Source organism: Triticum aestivum, chromosome 6A (assembly GCF_018294505.1).
Source record: "Triticum aestivum cultivar Chinese Spring chromosome 6A, IWGSC CS RefSeq v2.1, whole genome shotgun sequence".
NCBI lineage: Eukaryota > Viridiplantae > Streptophyta > Magnoliopsida > Poales > Poaceae > Triticum > Triticum aestivum.
In genome coordinates this window covers 17,354,416-17,374,808 of record NC_057809.1, presented here as the reverse complement: position 1 = coordinate 17,374,808, position 20,393 = coordinate 17,354,416, and the positions used below count along the sequence as shown (strand labels likewise).

At 46.1% G+C, this 20,393-nt stretch overlaps 2 protein-coding genes across 2 annotated transcripts; both read right to left on the bottom strand.

The window, feature by feature from the left end:
• Positions 1–414: 414 nt before the first annotated feature.
• LOC123130027 (high-affinity nitrate transporter 2.1-like) lies at positions 415–1,938 on the bottom strand. The gene has a single exon (XM_044549980.1). It carries the CDS (start codon positions 1,936–1,938, stop codon positions 415–417), a length of 1,524 nt encoding a protein of 507 aa, XP_044405915.1.
• Positions 1,939–6,818: 4,880 nt separating this feature from the next.
• On the bottom strand, positions 6,819–8,342 carry LOC123130026 (high-affinity nitrate transporter 2.1-like). Its single transcript, XM_044549979.1, has one exon. It carries the CDS (start codon positions 8,340–8,342, stop codon positions 6,819–6,821), a length of 1,524 nt encoding a protein of 507 aa, XP_044405914.1.
• Positions 8,343–20,393: the final 12,051 nt, after the last annotated feature.

The window sequence follows — 20,393 nt, the reverse complement described above, 5'->3', positions numbered from 1 at the left end:
GTCAGAATTCCTATATATTATAGAGGCCAATGGCAAGATTTGGGCTCAATGTTGTTAATTAGGCTAGAAGTTTTGATTCTATTAAAACAAACGCAAAAGATATGGCAAACTGTTATAAGTTGCACTCTTTATGTAAGTACAGACCTCCTGGCCGGCCACACATAACTGCACGTATTTAAAGTTGCTTGGAGGAAGAACAGAGAGTACACAAAATTTCAAAGTTGTTCATGTAATTTCAGGACCACTTTGATAGTACATACCCTCGCATGCATACACGTTTCATTCATATAGATGAACTTTGAACGTTTCCTAACATATACAAGTAGAACTACATGGTGTTGTAGGCGTAGATATACATGATATGTATGTTTATGCGGTGACTTTATGTTTGGTAGGTAAAAGAAAATTTTGATCTTATACATGTTGTGGCGTGTTGTTGGGTGGCATGGCAGATGTGGCAAGGACTACGTTCCGCCTACCACGTTCCGAGCGGGAGTTCTCGGCAAACTTTTGACCTGCGATATGGAGACCCTTGCTTTTCTCCTCCTCCGACCACTCGGAGGCGTAGTACTCTTCCTCCGTGGCGTCCGCGCTGGCTGGGAAGAACATGGAGCCCCACTGTGGGAAGTGCACAAGAGCGACGGGCAGCGTACAAGCCATGATCATTATGCCCATATACTCGAGACCCCTCCCGGTGGAGTATTGCGACGAAGTGAAGAATAGAAGTTGTGTGAGCCCCGCGCCCACATTGCCACCAGCACCAGTGAGCCCAGAGATGATCCCAAGGGAACGTCTGGAAACGAATGGCGCGACACCGAATACAGCGCCACATGCAGCCTGCGCGCAGATGGAGAAGAGGACCATGGCAGTCACTGACGCAGGAAGGGCCGATGCACGACCGAGCCAGATGCAGAAAGCTCCGCCAGCGGTCTGGAGGATCCAGATGTTCCAAAGGCGAGCACGCATGCCGAAGTACCGAGCGCCAAGGTCGGAGAGGTAGCCGCCCATAGGACGTGCGACTATGTTGGCCATGCCGAAGCAAGCAGCGATGGTGCCGGCGGCGCGGAGGTCTAGGTGGAAATGATCGTAGTAGTACTCGGCGATGACGTTGTCGGTGGTGAGCTCGACACCCATGCAGTAGCCGTAGAGCAGGACGAAGATCCATGTCCGGTAGTTGGTGACGGCTCCCCAAAGGACCTTGGAGAACTTGTCCTTGGCCATGTCTCCCTTCTTCTGGAGGCTCGCAAGGTTGCCGTCGGGAAGGTCTTGCCCCATGGTGAGGACGAGCAGGCCCATCACGATGTGCATCATTCCCGGCACAAAGTAGGCGATACGCCATGCCACAAAGGGTGTTGCACCACACTTTTGGATGGCATGGAAGACGAGGGGCATGATGAGCTGTGTGGCGCCGCCACCCATGTTTCCCCACCCGGCCGCGAGGCCATTCACCGTGCCGATGATTTTACTGTTAAACATGGTGCTCATCCAGTACTGGCACGACACGAATGTGGCGAGGGAGAAGCCGATGAGGAAGCGGACTGCGATGTAGCCCGACGCGTCATCGATGACGGCCATGCAGAAGACTGTGGGAGCCGAGAGCATGACCAAGAAGGCGCAGCCGTACCGCGGCCCAAGAAGGTCGCAGATGGCGCCCATGGCCAGCCTGGAGAAGATAGACCCTGACACGGACGCCACTCCGGCATTGCCGATGTCGGCCTTGGCGAGGTTGAGGTTGTCGCGGATGATGGGCACCAACGGAGCCGCAGCGAAGGTGGATACGAAGCAGGTGAAGAAGGAGATCCACGAGAGGTGGAAGGTGCGCATGTGTGGGTTGGCGAAGGAGAAGAGCCTGAATGACTTGGCCTTGTGCTCGGAGTCCACCGGCAGCGTAAACTTGCTCGCCGCCATGTCGCCATGAGCGCCAGCCTCCACCTCCATATCTGTCTCTCCTCTCCTTACCGAGCTAGGCTTCTTCTCTGCTAGCTCCTTGGAGCTAAGCTTAACTACTTGCAGTGGCCGGCAACTATTAGGAGTTGCTAATGGTTGTGTTGTTTGGTGCTTTGGATCCCGGATCGATTGGGTATTTATAGTAGGATACAAAGCAGGAGTTGACATCGGGAATTTGTGATCAAGATGCATCTCTCTCTTTTTTTAGGGGTGATCAAGATGCATCTCTCTTGGTTAGCGTTGAAGGGTAAGACCGACAGGCAGAAGAATGTATTATTGCATCTGACGGAATCATGGCAGCAGCAATTGGGATTAAACAACGGGCGTGCAACGCAGTCGAGAGAGGGATTAATTAGCACGATTAACCTCGTCGCCGCGTGCATCTCAGCGCCCTCGCCCCCTGGAATGGACCAAGGATCAGATCAGAATATGCACTGTCCAGGTCTCGATCTGCCTCCCTCCCTGCTGGCGACTACCCGACCTGCAGCTGGGCAAACTTGTTGCAAATTTTCGGTTTTCTTGCAGTCTCAGTCCAGATCTCCTCTTAATTACCACTCTCTGCAACAGCAACTCTGCAAGATTCCTTGCATGTGTTCTCTCTCTCTCTCTGTTTCTGGCAATCGCATGTGCTCTGTGTTGCTAGCTTAGCTGCAGCTTAATCCATTTAACTGCTGTGGATTAATACTACTACCCGCCAATGCAGACGAAATGATTATTTCGGTTGTAGTACAACTTCGAGGGCACAGGTCGGCCACAGCACGGAGTACAAGCACCTCAAGGAAGCACCCATCGCGTACGTACATGCACACGGTTTCAGTTTGTTTCGTGCAACTTTTGCTGCGATCCAACGGCCACGGCGACGAGCCTGTCTTCCTCAAAACCAAAGGGTGTGTACATTGCACGCAGTCGATGCGCGCTCTGACTTTTGCAACACACGCACACACTTGGCTCGCAACTATGTCAACCTTGACACTGACAGCATATACATACTTAGAAGGGGACAGGGAGTGACCTCACGTACATCTTTCAATTTCCCTTGTTGCACGCCTCTTGGCACAGTAATTAATTTAAATTTTACGTTATTAATAGTATTATTTATTGTGTTGGAAATAACTCAGTTGCATCCAGAGATGTGTGTGTGCGCTACCCCTTTTCCGATAAAGGACGTTTTTCTATTGATTCATAAATGGTTCACCAGCACCTGGGCGGCGAGGAGGTTCCCTAGCGGTGATGCCTTCCGCAAGGAAATATGGTTCATGAACGTCATCGTGGTGGAATCGAACAGCTTAAGCCAGATCATGAGTTTTCACTCAAAAGAGAAAATTCAAGCAAACTCTAGACGGTGTGTTCAACAAGGGAGCATAAACCATCATTGTCATTTACAATGAGTGAACGTCAGACCTAGTGTTTTCGCCCTAAAACTTGAGATCTGGTACTCAAATAGCACCACGAGAGAAAAAGTCCCATGTGTTGACATCACCAACTTACCAGAGAAAGTGCTGCTGCAATGCCCCAGTTCGCATCAGAATCGTGGATCAAGATTTACTTCACGGATTGGGCATTTGCTCATACACTAGATTTGCCCTTGTAGACAAAGGTTAAGTGTGCTAACAGCTGCACGGACACGGAGACACTCCGACCATCGCCAGAACACAATGGATACTCACCGGAGACGATGCGTCATACGAGTGGGATGCGTAGGGGTAGCCTGCCGCGTGAAGCTAGAGGGCCAAGTCGCGGGCACACCACCATTGAGCAGCCACCAACCCAAACATGCCAAAAAGAAGTGCACTCCTCCACCTAGGTCCATAGACTGGGGACAATGCAAGGGACCCGGCCATCATCGGATCATGCATGCCAGCCAGATCCATCTGCACAAGTGCCCAAATAAGACTCCATGAGTTTTGCCGTCAAAATTGTGTACCTATCTTGTACGTTGCAACTTCTTATCAATTCATATCAGTAGCTAGAAGAGCTTCCATAAGCTTTTCCAGACATAGTTTCTTCATTTCAAGTTTTAAACTTCTATTTCTATTTCATTTCCTTTTCCACAATTGATCTACTCATCAGGATTAATGTCTAGCATTATTTGTTTGACGCTTGGTTTTATTTATGCAGTGCAACTTCTGTTTAATGGTTGGTTAACACCAGCGGCCTAAGTCTAACTAAGATATTCAAATTAATGAGATATATATGGTCTGAGAGGGGTAGCATGTCTGTCCCTTTGAACTTATCGGGGTTGCCATACTGTTCATATACTCTAGATGATAACCTATATGTATGTATGATTGAGATCGTTCGTTGCTAAGTGCACTAAATGATTGATTATACGAAGCAAATTGACTCTCTACACACCTGGTTGCTACTATGTTTGGCCCATCAAAATGTAGTGGTTGGTGAAGCCAAGTACAAAACCGTCCAAACAGTTGACTCTGCAGATGTTGCTGCCAAATAGACATCGGATAGCTAGCCACCTACACATGTATGCAAAGAGTACGGTGGTTGTCCTTGTGCAGGTTGCACCACCGTGATCCAAGTATAATACTAAACTCCACTCTACACGTAGCTAGAAAGTACAAGCCACACACCACACAAACCAACATAAAACAGATGAGCTAGTGTAGAGGACTAAATAATTGGCCAAGATGTATTAATTAAACAAGTTTAGTAACCAGGTTGGTGACGCTAACTTAACGCTGTCTATGTAATGTGGGTTTGCATAATTGTAATCAGTGTGACCATAGATAAATAGGAGAGTAGACTGGCATTAGGGCTTGTTGAAAGGGTGGTTTGGCCTTTCCAGGGAGACAGGGATGCATTTCTTTCTCGACACATTATCCAATCTCTTGTTGTATTGCTCCTAGATGTACAAATAAACTTCCTTTGTTCTTATTTACTCTGCATATTAGCTTTTGACATAATAAGTTTATAAAAAGCAATATGAACATTTGCAATGGAAAATATATATCATGTGAAAATATATTCAATTATGAATCTAGTGGTATTTATTTGGCATTGTAGATGTCAATATTTTTTTTCTATAAATTTTGGTCAACTTTGCAGAGCAAGTAAAGCGGAGGGAGTACAAGGAAATTAAGTGAGGTATTACACATCAAGAAGCATGAAAAACTAATCCTATATGTACATACATACAGCAAAGTTAAGTGAGTGTAGTATAGATGGTCTTGCCAATGTCCTTGTTGAAGGCATTGTTTTTGGGTGAATTTGGACTTTCTCCAGGGTGAAAACCCAAGATCTTCGATCGGGCAACGACAACGCTTGTGCATTGTTTCCTTCTTGGAGGCGTTGTTTTGGAGAACCTTTTTTGTAATCCGGGTGTTGTCTTCGGTGGTGGTTAGATTGCTGCTGATGCTAGTGATTGATCATCTTGACGGGTCTTTTTTTTGTTCTTTTTCTTTTTTGTATGTGTGTATCCTGGATGCCTTTGGACATCTTGTTGGTGTAGAGACTGGGTGTAGTTGATATCTTCACAATATTAATATATTCCCTTTGTGGAAAAAAAGATGGTCTTGCCACCAATCATGACCATCTGAGTAATTTAGTTTTCCATTCACATAATAAGATTTAAAATGTGCTTTAACAACATGGTTCCAGATGTTCTGAGATAGAAGCACTCATCATGAGGCTGCGTCACATAACATATGGTAAATCTTGTGCAGATTGATAGAGTGAAAAATATGGTTGGTCACGCGCTTGCAAACTTTTCAAGGTTGGAGGAGAGAACGGTTTCCTGGCTGTGATCAAGTACAGATCAGTAATGCACGTGATATACTCCTTTCTCTCATAAGATTCTCGCGGAGAAAACAGTGTATTCCGAAAAGCTGACCACACACTTTGGTTGCCTGCCATATGCCGAAGTGTGTGTGGTCTCTTTTAGATGAAAGGTTGTTGTGGCTGATTGACCTCCTGGGGTCTGTCGGACAAGCTGGTTGTGTAAGACCTAGTCACATTGTGGGTGATATGGTGGGTCGGGAGGAAGACCAACCGCCTGTTTCAATCTTAATGTTTATCACAAGGTATCTTGCTGACTTGGATTTGATCCCGGGGAAAGCTCAAAAGATTGCACCGGCTGTATCTTATGTAAGGAATCAATGGTTAGCGCTAAAGGCTCTTGTTGTTTCAAGACACCGAGATAAAGGCTCTTCGGCTGCTGTGTGCAGTGCAGTGGTGCAAATGGTTTAAATTGGGGGCTCCTGATATGAATGATCACGAGACTCTTGAGGCAATAACACTATCTCTTTGCGGCCGATCTCAACATTTGTGTGTGTCATCTGGCAACAGACTGTTCGAATACAGTGAAGCATCTGAATTCAGTTTATTTGGGACCTAGTAGCATTTTCATCAGGGAGGTCCATGCAACAATGGATGAAATAGGTGGTGTTTTTGTGAAGCACGAGAAAAGGGAGTCCACTTTTGAAGTGCATAATTTAGCTAAGGCTGCGGTTTCTCTTGATCCTGGCCAGTATTTGTGGTTATTGAGTACCTGGCCAAGATAGTTTTGACGAATATAGTGATTTACCCCCCCCCCCCCCCCCCCCCTCAAATTTGGCTCTGCATGTGTAACCGCAAACCTCCAGACTGTTCATGTAATTTCGGCCACTTTGATAGAACTGTTCATGCTTTAAGTCAGAACCAAAAATGCACAAAATTTCAGAATTGTTCATGTAATTTCAGGCCACTTTGATAGTGCAAACCATCATCCGCATGCATGCACAATTCTTGCGTACAGATGAAGAAACGTTTCCTAACATATACTGGCAGAACTACATGGGATTGCAGGCGTAGATATATACGGTGTGTATATATACTCCGCGAGCTGTACATTTATTACATAAAAGAAAATTTGGATCTTATAAGTGTTGGGGCGTGTTGTTGGGTGGCGTCGCGGATGCGGCAAGGATGACGTTGCGCCTGCCACGTTCCGAGCGGGAGTTCTCAGCGAACTTTTGTCCTGCGATATGGAGACCCTTGCTCTTCTCCTCCTCTGACCACTCGGAGGCGTAGTACTCCTCTTCGGTAGCGTCGGCGCTGGCTGGGAAGAACATAGAGCCCCACTGAGGGAAGTGAACGAGAGCGACGGGAAGAGTGCATGCCATGATCATGATGCCCATGTACTCAAGACCCCTGCCGGTGGAGTATTGAGACGAAGTGAAGAAGAGAAGTTGTGTGAGTCCCGCACCCACGTTGCCACCAGCGCCGGTCAGCCCAGAGATGATGCCAAGGGATCGCCTAGAAACGAAGGGTGCGACGCCAAAGACAGCACCACAAGCAGCCTGGGCGCAGATGGAGAAGAGGACCATGGCAGTCACTGATGCGGGGAGGGCTGAGGCGCGACCGAGCCAGATGCAGAAAGCGCCGCCAGCGGTCTGGAGGATCCAGATGTTCCAAAGGCGAGCACGCATACCAAAGTAGCGAGCGCCAAGGTCGGAGAGGTATCCTCCCATAGGACGTGCAACGATGTTGGCCATGCCGAAGCAAGCGGCGATGGTGCCGGCGGCGCGGAGGTCTAGGTGGAAGTGGTCGTAGTAGTACTCGGCGATGACGTTGTCGGTGGTGAGCTCGACGCCCATGCAATAGCCATAGAGGAGGACAAAGATCCATGTTCGGTAGTTGGTGACGGCGCCCCAGAGGACCTTGGAGAACTTGTCCTTGGCCATGTCTCCCTTCTTCTGGAGGCTCGCAAGGTTTCCGTCAGGAAGATCTTGCCCCATGGTGAGCACGAGCAAGCCCATCACGATGTGCATCATTCCTGGCACGAAGTAGGCAATTCTCCATGCTACAAAGGGCGTGGCACCACACTTTTGGATGGCATGGAAAACGAGTGGCATGATGAGCTGTGTGGCGCCACCACCCATGTTGCCCCACCCAGCCGCTAGGCCGTTGACCGTGCCGATGATCTTGCTGTTGAACATTGTGCTCATCCAATACTGGCATGATACAAAGGTGGCGAGCGAGAAGCCGATGAGGAAACGGACTGCGATGTAGCCCGACGCATCATCGATGACGGCCATGCAGAAGACTGTGGGAGCCGAGAGCATGACTAAGAAGGCGCAGCCGTAGCGCGGCCCAAGAAGGTCGCAAATGGCTCCCATGGCCAGCCTGGAGAAGATAGACCCTGACACGGACGCCACTCCGGCATTGCCGATGTCGGCCTTGGCGAGGTTGAGGTTGTCGCGGATGATGGGGACGAGCGGCGCGGCAGCGAAGGTGGAGACGAAGCAGGTGAAGAAGGAGATCCAGGAGAGGTGGAAGGTGCGCATGTGGGGGTTGGCAAAGGAGAAGAGCCTAAATGACTTGGCCTTGTGCTCCGAGTCCACCGGCAACGAGAACTTGCTCGCCGGCGCGTCGCCATGCGAGCTCGCCTCCACCTCCATTATCTACTGATCTAGCTTGATGGAGCTAGCTAGGCTTCTTCTTTGCTTTGCTCCTTGGAGCTAAGCTTAATTACTTGCAGTGGTGGCTGTGGTTTGGTGCTTTGGATCCGGGATCCATCGGTATTTATAGTAGAGTGCAGGAGTTGACATTGGGATCAAGCTGCGTCTCTCTTGGTTAGCTGAAGGGTAAGACAGATAGACAGAAGAATTAGACTATTATTGCATCTGACGGAATCATGGCAGCAGCAGCAAGTGGGACTAAACAACGGGCGCGCAACGCAGTCGAGAGAGGGATTAATTAGCGCGATTAACCTCGCCGCCGCGCGCATCTCCGCGCCCTCGGCCCGTGGGATGGACCAAGGATCAGATCAGAATATGCACTGTCCAGGTCTCGATCTGCCTCCCTCCCTGCTGGCGATCACCCGACTTGCAGCTGGACAAACTTGCTGCGACTTTGCAAGCTTCTGTTCTCTTGCGGTCTCACTTCAGATCTCCTCTCGAGTTACCTGGAACAGCAACTCTGCACGATTCCGTGCATGTGCTCTGTCTGCATCTGGCAATCGCATGTGCTGCTCTGTTGATAGCTTAGCTGCAGCCTAGTACTTATTACTCTCTCCATCCCACAATATATGAACGTTTTTGCGCTCTTATATTATGGGACAGAGGGAGTATTTATTTATTTTGAGAAAGCTGCAGCTTAATTTGACTGCAGTGAATCGATAGTTTGATACTTGCCTGCTAATGCAAACAAATTGATTGTTGTTTCGGACCACAGGTCGGCCAGCAGAAGCATGCATGGCTCAAATTGATTGTTTGTTGCGTGCAGCTTTTGCCGCCATGCAACGGCCGCGATCGCATACGTACACACACATGTTGCATTCCGGTCTTCCTCAAAACCAAAGGACGTGTACATTGCACGCGGTCGATGCTCTGACTTTGCGACACACACACACAATTGGGCTGCAACCATGTCAACCTTGACACTGACAGCATACATACTTAGACGGGGACAGGTGGTGACCTTACCTACATACAGGTAACAAAAGGAAGAGTCCCGGCTGTGGAGCAATGCGAGGGGTATGGTTCTCAGGGCTAGTCATCGTCTAGACTTATGTCGTATGGTGCAACTTCTTGTCATTTCAGATCTCACTAGTTAGTAGAGCTTCCATAAGCTATTTCAGGCATAGCTTCTTCATTACAAGTGTTAAACTTTGGTTTAGCTTTTATGTCCTGAACGTTTCCATTTCCACGATGGATCTACTCATCAAGATTAATGTATAGCATTATTTGTTTTCCGGTTGGTTATGTTTATGCAGTGCCGCTTCTGCTCAATCCTTGGTTAAAACCAGGGGTCTAAGTCTAACTTAGATATATTCAGACTAATGAGATATATATGGTCCGAGAGACCCGTAGCATGTCTGTCCCTTTGAACTTATCAGGGTTGTCATACCGTTCCTGTGACTCTACTATATGATAACCTATATGGCTATATTATGTATGTGCTGTATGATTGTGATCGTTTGTTGTTAAGTGCACTACATGATTTCATTATACGACGCTCATTGACTCTCTACACAGCTGGTTTGCTACTATATTTGGCCCATCACACAAGGCAGTGGTTGGTGTTGCTAAGTACAAAACCGTCCAAACAGTTGACTCTGAGAAGATGTTGCTGCACACAAGACATTGGATGGCTAGCCACCTACACATGTATGCAAAGAGTACGGTGGTTGTCCTTGTGCAGGTTGCGTCGCCGTGATCCAACTATGATAGTACTAATCTCTCTCTAATCTACGCAAAGCTTAAAAGTACAAGCCAAACATACACAAAAAAAGACGGATGAGCTAGTGTAGAGGGCTAAATAATTGACCGATTTTCATTAAACAAGATTGGTAACCAGGTTGGTGGCACTGGCTTAACGCTGTCTTTGTAAAGTGGGTTTTCATAATTGCACGCAGTGTGGCCAACTGGCCATAGATAAATAGGAGAGTAGACTGGCATTAGGGCTTGTTGAAAGGGTGGTTTAGCCTCTCCAGGGACAGAGGGATGTATTTATACCCCAACACATTATCCAATATGTTGTATTACTCCCGGATGTACAAATATACTGCCTCTGTTTTTATTTACTATGCATATTAGCTTTGACGTAAGTCAAATTTTATAAAGTTTGACCAAGTTTATAAAAAACAATATGAACATTTGTAATTAAAACTACATCTAATTTGGAAATATTCGATGAAGAATCTAAAAGTATTGATTTTGCATTATAGATGTTTTATAAATTTGTCCAAGTTTGCAAAGTTTGACTATAAGTTCATATGCACGGTCAATAAAACAGAGGGAGTACAAGAAAATTAAACAAATATGCAAAGCACCACCAGAGACAAAGTCCAGACGTGTGTTACTGCTAGCAATTTGCCAGAGAAGCAGTTCCGCCACAATGTCCTGGTCACCATCAGAATCATGGATCATGGTGAAATCCGTAGATCGGGCATTTATTGATATGTCAGATCTGCCATCATATACAAAACCTCGAGTCATAACAGTGTGGGGCGCCAGTGGCGAGCCAGAAAAAATCGATCAAGGGGGCTGAGTGATGGTGAATCAGGTTGGGGAGGGCTAAACCATTGAAAGAGGGATATTTAGCAGCAACTAATGACTAATTTTACACTGTTTACAAGTAAATTATCAACAAATCTTGGGTGTTAGGGGGGTCGGGGCCCCTGCTGGCACCCTCCTATCTCCACCACTGTGGGGCGCACACCTACCATCATCGGAGCACGATAGATAGCTACCTGGGATGATTTGTCGTAAGGGCTGGAGGCATTGGGGTCGCCTGCCGAGTAAAGCCGGACGACCAATTCTAGTGAACCCCTCCACCTAGGTCACACCGGTCAACGACCGGGATATGGACATCATCATATGAGGTTGGCCAGATCCACCTTTCAGAGTGCTTGAACAAGACACAACGTGACCCGAAGGCCATTGAGTGGATAGAGTTGCACATCAGCCAGCTGCTACCTCATTAAGTGTCACCAGCTGAAGTAGAAAACTACGCCAACGGAACAAGAGGAGTACTCCCTCCATTTCTTTTTACTCCGCATATAAGATTTGGTCAAAGTCAAACTACACAAAGTTTGAGCAAATTTATATGAAAAAAATATGAACGTCTACAATACTAAAACTAAAACTGTATAGTATGAACATACGTTTCATGGTGCATCTGATAATATTGATTTCATATTGTGAATATTTATATTTTTTAATATAAAGTTAGTCAAACTCTACAAAGCTTGACTTTGACCAAACCTTATATGCGGACTAAAAAGAAACGGAGGGAGTACCAAGATCCACCCCACCAAGGGTAGAACTGCACTTGATGGTATCATCTATCACAAGTCACAACCCTAAACGTGAGTGACACCCATCGCCACCACGGTGCAAGTCGAAGGTATGTGGAAGGACGAATCTCGGTGGGGTTGGTTGGTGGCGGCACTAGGGTTCACCCCTGGCGTCGCATAGGGAGCAACACGGGGATGGGGAGCTAGTTATCGCCTAGACTTGTCTTATACCGTGCAACATCTTATCATTTCAGATCACTAGCTAGTAGAGCTTCCACAAGCTATTTCAGAAATTGCCTCTTCATTTCAAGTTTTAAACTTCAGTTCTCTTTTTCGATTAGGAAAGTTTCCTTTTCCACGATGGATCTACTCATCAGGATTAATGTATAGCATTATTTGTTTGACGCTTGGTTTTGTTTATGCAGTGCAGCTTTTGTTTAGTGCTTAGTTAAAACCAGCGGCCTAAGTCTAACCAAGATATTCATATTAATGAGATATATATGGTTCGAGAGACTCATAGCATGTCTGTCCCTTTGAACTTATCGGGGTTGTCATACTGTTCCTATAGTCTATATGATAATAACCTATATATGTATGTAATGTATGATTGTGATCGTTCGTTGTTAAGTGCATTACATGATTGATTATATGAAGCAAATTGACTCTCTACACAACTGGTTGCTACTATATTTGGCCAATCACAAGGCAGTGGTTGGTGTTGCTAAGTAGGAAACCGTCCAAACAGTTGAAGATGTTGCTGCACAAGACATTGGATGGCTAGCCACCTACACATGTATGCAAAGAGTACGGTGGGTGTCCTTGTGCAGGTTGCGTGACTGTTATCCAAGTATGATACTAATCCCTAATCTACACAAAGCTTAAAAAGTACAAGCCAGACACACGAAATAAGACCCAACATAAAACAGATTAGCTAGTATAGAGGGCTAAATAATTGACCGATTTTCATTAAACAAGATTGGTAACCAGGTTGGTGGCACTGGCTTAACACTGTCTTTGTAAGGTCGGTTTTCATAATTGCACGCAGTGTGACCATAGATAAATAGGAGAGTAGACTGGCATTAGGGCTTGTTGAAAGGGTGGTTTGGCTTCTCCAGGGACAGAGGGATGTATTAATTCCCCAACGCATTATCCAAATATATGTTGTATTACTCCCAGATGTACAAATATACCGCCTCCGGTTTTATTTACTATGCATATTAGCTTTGACGTAAGTCATACTTTATAAAGTTTGGCTAAGTTTATAAAAAAAATAGTATGAACATTTGTAATTAAAAATACATATGATGTGGAAATATAGTCTATCATGAATCTAATAGTATTGATTTGGCATTAAAGATGTTCTACAAATTGGTCGAAGTTTACAAAGTTGGACTTAACACGAAGTGAATATGCAGAGTAAATAGAACAGAGGGGGTACAAGATAATTAAGCTGGGTGTAACACTGCAGGAGGCAGGAAAATCTACTCCTAGTTAAGCGAGTGTAATAAAGATGGTCTTGCCGCCGATCACAACCATCTGAGTAATTTAGTTTTCTGTTCACATAATAAGATTTAAAAGGTGCTTGCACAACATGGTTCCAGATGTACTGAGATAAAAGCACTCATGTGGCAGTGTCACATAAAGCATATGGTAAATCTTGTGAAAGGTTTCTTTTTTTGCGGCTAAAAAATCTAGTGAAAGGTGCTTGCAAACTTTGCAAGGAGTGACGAGGGAAACAGTTGCCTGGCTGCGGTCAAGTCATGATTAATAATGGGCATGATCCTTCAGGATTGTAATACCCTGTTATCTAGTACGTAATATATTCCCAGTGTAAATTTAGGCAAATTGTGAGCTAATTGATGAGTTTCGCGGGATGAGGCGGGCTGCCGCTTGCACCCCTAGGAACCGATCCGGAAGGAAGCAGTAGCTACTTACATTTTTAACCGACTCTGCTAGGTACACATTCGCGTAGTAAATTGCTTCATTTCTGTTTTGAGAAGATCACTTTTCTTTTTTTGAGAAGATCGCATAGTAAATTGCTGTACAAAAAGAGGAGTGAGGTGACGTCAGTGATCACCATATGGGCTTTGGGCTTTGACATCAGCTATGGATACAAGTGCTGGTCCAGCAACGTTGGACTCAGGTGAGGACGGGCCAGAAGAGGCCCATGAAAAAGTCGCTGCGGGCCGTCGCCGTGGCGCATGGAGACGGACCGTGGCTGCCGCTGTCGTCGGTAGCCGTGACGCGGGAGACAAGATGCCGTGTCGGCAGCCAGAAGATGCCGCTTCGCCGAGCGTCGGGGAGGAGTCACCGCACGGTGGCTGTCCGGATACACGCGCGTTTCCCAGGAGCTGCTGAATGGGTTCGCCGGCTGCCTGCTGCAAGCCGTGGCCGAGATGACCGATGATTCAGTCAGCGGCATTGGCAGCGAGGCGAGCCTCCTGCTCTCGTCGAGCTGCTCGGCGAGGACGCCGTCGTCGGTGAGCTCCGACCACCTGATGCTGCCCTCCGAAGAGCACTCGGCCGACGGCGGGAGGTGGATGGAGGCTCGGACCTCGGAGGGTGAGGAACGATCTACTGAAACTGCTGCTACAGGTGGTGAGCTCCTGAATTTCATCTCAACTTGAAATTCAGGACCACAGCCCAGGCGTCGCCTTCCCCGTCATGGACCTACACGGCGGCGACCACTCCGTCTCTGACAGTCGCCATCACCAGGTCGCCGCCGAGATCGTCAGGGCCGGCAAGGAGTATGGCTTTTTCCAGGTGGTGAACCACGGCGTGGTGCGGGGGTTCCGGGAGGCGGCGGCGGGGTTCTTCGCGATGCCGGCAGAGGAGAAGCTCCCCTACTGCTCGTACCACATGAGCAAGCGCTTCCAGCTCGCCAGCAGCACCTCCTATGACCGCGACGAGACCCGCTACTGGCGCGACTACATCAAGTTCCGCTGCTACCCGGCCTCCGACGAGAATGCGCGCCACTGGCCGTCCAAGCCGGCCAACTTCACGCCCAGCCTCGTCGATTCTGTTTATTTGCGTTCGGATCAGTTTATGGATCTTAGAACCTCCTGAGTTTGGAACTTTGTACCCCTAAATGTTCTGTCTCGTTAATAAATTCAAAAGAGACTACATCCTGTAAAACAATGAATGTTGATACTAATTTAATTTACCATCCCACAGTACAAAGCAATATCAACTGATATTACCAAACTAAACCATATTTTAGATTTTTATAATCAACCCAAAATACATCAACTACTGCATTGTTGTGCCTAACAAAAACAGGTATGCATGCATAGTATATAAATTTGATTTTGTGTTTCGAAGAGTGTCCATTGCAATGTAAACCTGGGAACACAACTCACCTCTAGTGCAGCATACATCAGGACACCTACTTCTTCAGTCAAGTGCAGTAAAAGACCGTTTGTAGAACCTGTTTACTCGGAGTTGAACATTAGAGACAAATATTATGCTCTACTATGGTTGTACAGGATCACTATGAACCTCCCTACCATTTGAGTAAGCTGAACCTTGGCTTCAAATACTAACATCACCAATTAAAATTCAGATAAAAAGTAAGGTCCTAGAACTCAACAAATTATGCATATTTAAGTGGAGGAAACTCCAAGCTTGTGTCCAGGGTTATCTATCTCCACGTCTTCATGCAAAACTCTGCTCTTCAAAGATACTGCCCTCCAACATTTCAGCAGTTTGGTAAAGAAGTAATCATAAATATGCCTTGTACATTTTCCATGTTTCTAAATGAAGGTCAAAATAGAATGAAGCACACAGCATCTACATGATAATTATAAAAGGAAAACTAACTTCATGAAGGTTTTCCTGAAATGCATGGATTAGCCAGTTCGGCTGTCATGTATCCCTTCTTCATCTTCCATGCATGGCTTTTGTACTGTGACCATCACCTGTGCTGCGGCCTTATACTATGGCAGCAACTAAAACAGTACTTTCTTTTCAACAGTTATCAGCGCTGTAGACCCCATTTAACCTGTATGGAAAACAAAAGAGAAAAAAATGAGTGGGCAAGTTAAGGAACACGGAACACCAAGGGAATTGTGTTACCAAATCACAAACAGCGGTAGTCTAACAACCAAAGCACAAGATCGCAATACAAACATAGAATCCGTAAACAAGATGGTGAGCAGAAAACAGAACCACATAAAACAAAGGCAAAATATAACCATGACAATATCAATTCTCCACATGACATGGTTTTCAGTAGTTTGCAAACTATTAGATGAAAAACTCTGCAATTCTGCAGCTATAAACAGGTAACTACAAGGCATGAAATTAACTAATAAAGTGAAGCAATGAGTGAAATAGAAAGCAAGTGCAGAACTTCACTAAGTAAATCAACTAATGACTGGAAGAAGCATATCTGAGTAACATTAAAACACAAGGATTTCTTACTAACAAAAGATCAAATCAAGCAGATAAAATGAGGGGTAATTCCCAAAAATGAGAAGTAAGCCGAGGTCGGCTACATCGGCTTCTTGGTGGAAGGACAGCGTGTGGTATACCTGAGCACCATCTTGGCAGCGGTTTTGGCCAGTGTCCATGTATCTGAAGATGGAACGAATGCCGGCACATCCCAATTAACTGGCAACACATCATCTGTTAAAATTTGACATTAACAAAAATAGTACTGTAGTTGCACAATATTGGAGGCTAGAACAATGGATCATACATCATATGGAATGATTAAGGGCTAACCTCATCCAGCGCCTTCACTTAAGCAGAGGAGAGGGTGAGGTGCAGGGACATCAACATCAGACAAAGGAGCAAGATCAAGGATCACCGCCTTGTCTTCCCATGAGGACGGCATCTGATTCATCATGTTCCTTGCGAGGGCGCCGCCAGCCGTCAGCAAGGCCAGCTTAATCATTTCGCTTTTACTGATTTAATATTCGGAGACATCTTGTCATCAAAAATCAAGCTTACCATCTTAGCGTGCCCCAACCTAGCATGGGAAGGGCAAGCAGGCTTGCTGCTTGTATACAAGTGCTGCATCTGGCCTTTATCTGTGTCATGTAGTACTACTTAAAAGCAAAATCAAATTATCTGTTTTGGCCTTGCTTGTAACCAAATCTATCTGCTCTGGTGAATCATTGCTTTCATCGTGTCATATCCTGTGATTAATGTGAAGCAACTTTCAGGAATTACAGCCACTCATGAACATTAGTGTAATTTTAACGTATACAATACTATATTGTTCATCTTGCCTATCAGGCGCGTTACCATTTGCAGTTTTTACGCAAATGAAGTAATTGCTGCAGTTTTCTCTTCATTTTCGTATCGAAATGGCAGAGATCTTTCATGTGATTTAACAAGGAAAATGTTTGATCCATTGATCTCCAGAAAATGATATATATTGGCATGGAACAATAGAGGGGGTAGTTACCCTTCTTGCATCATTAGACAGAATCAAAACACATAATTACATCACTAAACACATCAATTTGCCACTTTTTACATTATAATGAACAGCAGTGTAAGATGGCAATGCCATGGACCTTTCAAAAAAAATGATGGCAATGCCATGCAATAGCTTATAGGTCAGTTCAAAGCAACAAAGTGGTCTGAATTTTGTGGCTTTGCGATTCTTAAATCTACAGTTTCACATTGGCTAGTTTTGCTACCAAAACATATATATGTGGTTTTGTGAATGGATATGGTTTCACATATGCAAGCACTGAACAGTAGACAGACAAGAACAAAGAACTTTGTCCTTGGTCCAAGCAGCTTGCAGTAGCCAATTGTCATATTCTTTTCTTCCTCACCTTCCATCAACAAATATAAATTCATCCTTCATTGGATTTGCTTGTTTTTATGGGGCCTCCGCCGGTTTAGCTCAACTGACTACTGACAGATGTATATGATAAGGCTAATTCATTTGGTAGATCATGCTTTAGTCCCAGATAGGTTATCTTTTTATCTTTTCCAACTTGAAAATTCACAACTAGAGTAAACTCAACTATGGTAATTAGAAAAGGAGACAATAGATCCTTAGGGAAAATGGTAAAGAAATCAAAAGGCAAACAAAAAACAGACACCCATTAGAAATTTACTTCCAAGTATAATCTAGATATTAAACAAAGTAACATAGGAGTATGATGGAACCTAAAAGATAATCAAATGAAAATGGAACATGCATGATAGATAAATTTTGGCATAAAAGCAGATCATACTGATACATTTCGGTGGAAAACGACACAGCATTATTCTTATTTTTTCTGGTTATCATAATATTCCACAAAAGTCAGAAACGTAAACATATCCATGTACTTCTCATTTTCAGGGATCTTCTCTAAGGAAAGACAACATCAACATATCAGGGTTCAGTAATAAAATTATAGTTTCATAGGAGTTAACATTTAGCAATGACCAAACCGACATGTAGCAGGCATACTACAGAAAATAACCAACATCTAGTTTGGCAAAGAAGACCAAAACAGGAACTACCAGCTTAATACGCAGAGTGAAAACTTTGTTGCGCCATACACAGTGATCCTTAGCCCACTTTTGGTTCAAGTAAATCTGAAACTAGCTGGCACCTCCCCTTTACAAGCGGCTGCATAGTCATCGGCGAGGTGTGGCGCAGCTTCGTTGTGAGGGCGTATGTACTTCTCCATGAAATACTTTTCCTGAATTGAGAGTGCACTAGAGAAGCTCAGGTCGTGATCTACCAATCCATTTTCCTTGAGGAACTTTAGAACATAGCACCGGGGCATGAGCCGATCCTCCAGGCTATAATAGAGCATTACCGGCCGATGAGCAATGTAGGCCGGTTCCAAACCCACCTCAGAGACAAGGAACTCGAACCTGCGCCGCAGGATGTCCTTTGACCTCTTCAGCAGCATTGGAGCTTTAGACAAAGCCATGACAACCTCAGCATCAGACCAGCTGAACATCTTCTTCAGGTAGTCCACTTTGTTGGTGATCTTCTCCTCGCTGAGGAATGCGACGGCATGTAGCGCAGTTCTATACATCCCAGAACCCCGGGGCACGCCTAATCTTTCAGCATATGCGGCCATCTCCCGGACGCGCTCTGGGTTGGTGCTCATGATCCTCGGCACACGGACACACAGCTTGGCAATATCGCAATCATCTACGAGGTTTGGGGTGACCTCGGCAACGCTTTTAGGGTTCGGGGTGGCCTCGACGACAATGCTCTTTTAACTTGGTAAATTTGGGTGGCCTCGGCAGCGCTTCTAGGGTTTGGATCAACTTGTGCACATCCATATTGGGGGCATTCTTAATAAATCTGGACCCTCGACCCCTGGATGACCCCCGACCCTCGACCCCCTCATGTCATGTTTGTCTAGTGTCAAAGGATTCAACAAAACTATGTCTTCATCATTAGGCGAAAGTAATAAGCGCATGATGGTTTGAAGTTCTGCAATGTTGTTCTGGAACGGAGTCCCAGATAGGATAATTCGCTTTTTCGTACAAAGTTCAGCAAGAGCCTTCTGAATATTGCTATTTGGAAGGCCTTTTGCTGAAATTCGTACAAAAAAAGGCGAATTATTCTATCCGGGACTCCGTTCCAAAACAACTTTGCACAACTTCGTACCATCATGCCCCGGTTACTTCTGGCTAATGATGAAGCCATTGATTTCTTCAATACTTTGACAATAGGCAACCTCTCGACCCCTTGGCGACCCTCGACCCTTGACCCCTCGGCGATCCTCGACGCTCGACCCCTCGGCAATCCTCGACCCTCGACCCCTCGGCGATCCTCGACCCTCGAACCCTTGGCGGCCCTTGACCCCTCGACGTTCCTCGACCCTCGACCCCTCAGCGTTCCTCGACCCTCGAACCCTCGACCCTTCGGCGTTCCTCGACCCTCGAACCCTAGGCCCCTCGACAACCCTCGAACCCTCGACCGCTCGGCAATCCACGACCCTCTAACCTAGTTCCCGACCCTCGACCCCCTCATGTCACGTTTGTCTAGTGTCAAAGGATTCAACAAAACCATGTCTTCATCATTAGGCGAAAGTAACAGGTGCATGATGGTACGAAGCTCTTCAAAGTTGTTTTGGAACGGAGTCCTAGATAGGATAATTCGCTTTTTGGAAGGCCTTTGCTGAAATTCGTACAAAAAGGCAAATTATTCTATCCGGGACTCCGTTCCAAAACAACTTTGTAGAAATTTGTACCAACATGCCCCGATTACTTCCGGCAAATGATGAAGGCATGAATTTCTTCAATACTTTGACACTAGGCAACCTCTCGACCCCTCGGCGATCCTCGACTCTCGACCCCTCGACGACCCTCGTCCGCTCGACGACCCTCGAACCCCGGGCAACCGCGAGGTGCGGGTGACTGCTCCACGCTGGTTTGTTGGGCCGGATCTGACTTTGGCGGCTGTTGTTTTGGCCGTCGGTGGCCTCCGCGAGGTGCGGGTGACTGCTCTGCGCTTCTTCGTCGATGGGCAGTCCTTGGTTGGTGCTCTTGCCAACGCCGGCATGGGCCGTTGAGGGCGTGTTTGGAAGCTCGGGTGAAAACCATGGCTCGGCCTACGGCCTATGACCAGCGATGGCGACGTTTGTGGGCGTCGTCGACCTTCTTGGAGGCATCACTGTTTTGCTTCCTCACCCGAAGGAAATATGCCCTAGAGGCAATAATAAAGTTATTATTTATTTCCTTATTTCATGATAAATGTTTATTATTCATACTAGAATTGTATTAACCAGAA

Coding starts and splice junctions, on each gene's coding strand:
- LOC123130027 (XM_044549980.1), bottom strand. CDS start 1,938: ATGGAGGTGGAGGCTGGCGCTCATGGCGACATGGCGGCGAGCAAGTTT.
- LOC123130026 (XM_044549979.1), bottom strand. CDS start 8,342: ATGGAGGTGGAGGCGAGCTCGCATGGCGACGCGCCGGCGAGCAAGTTC.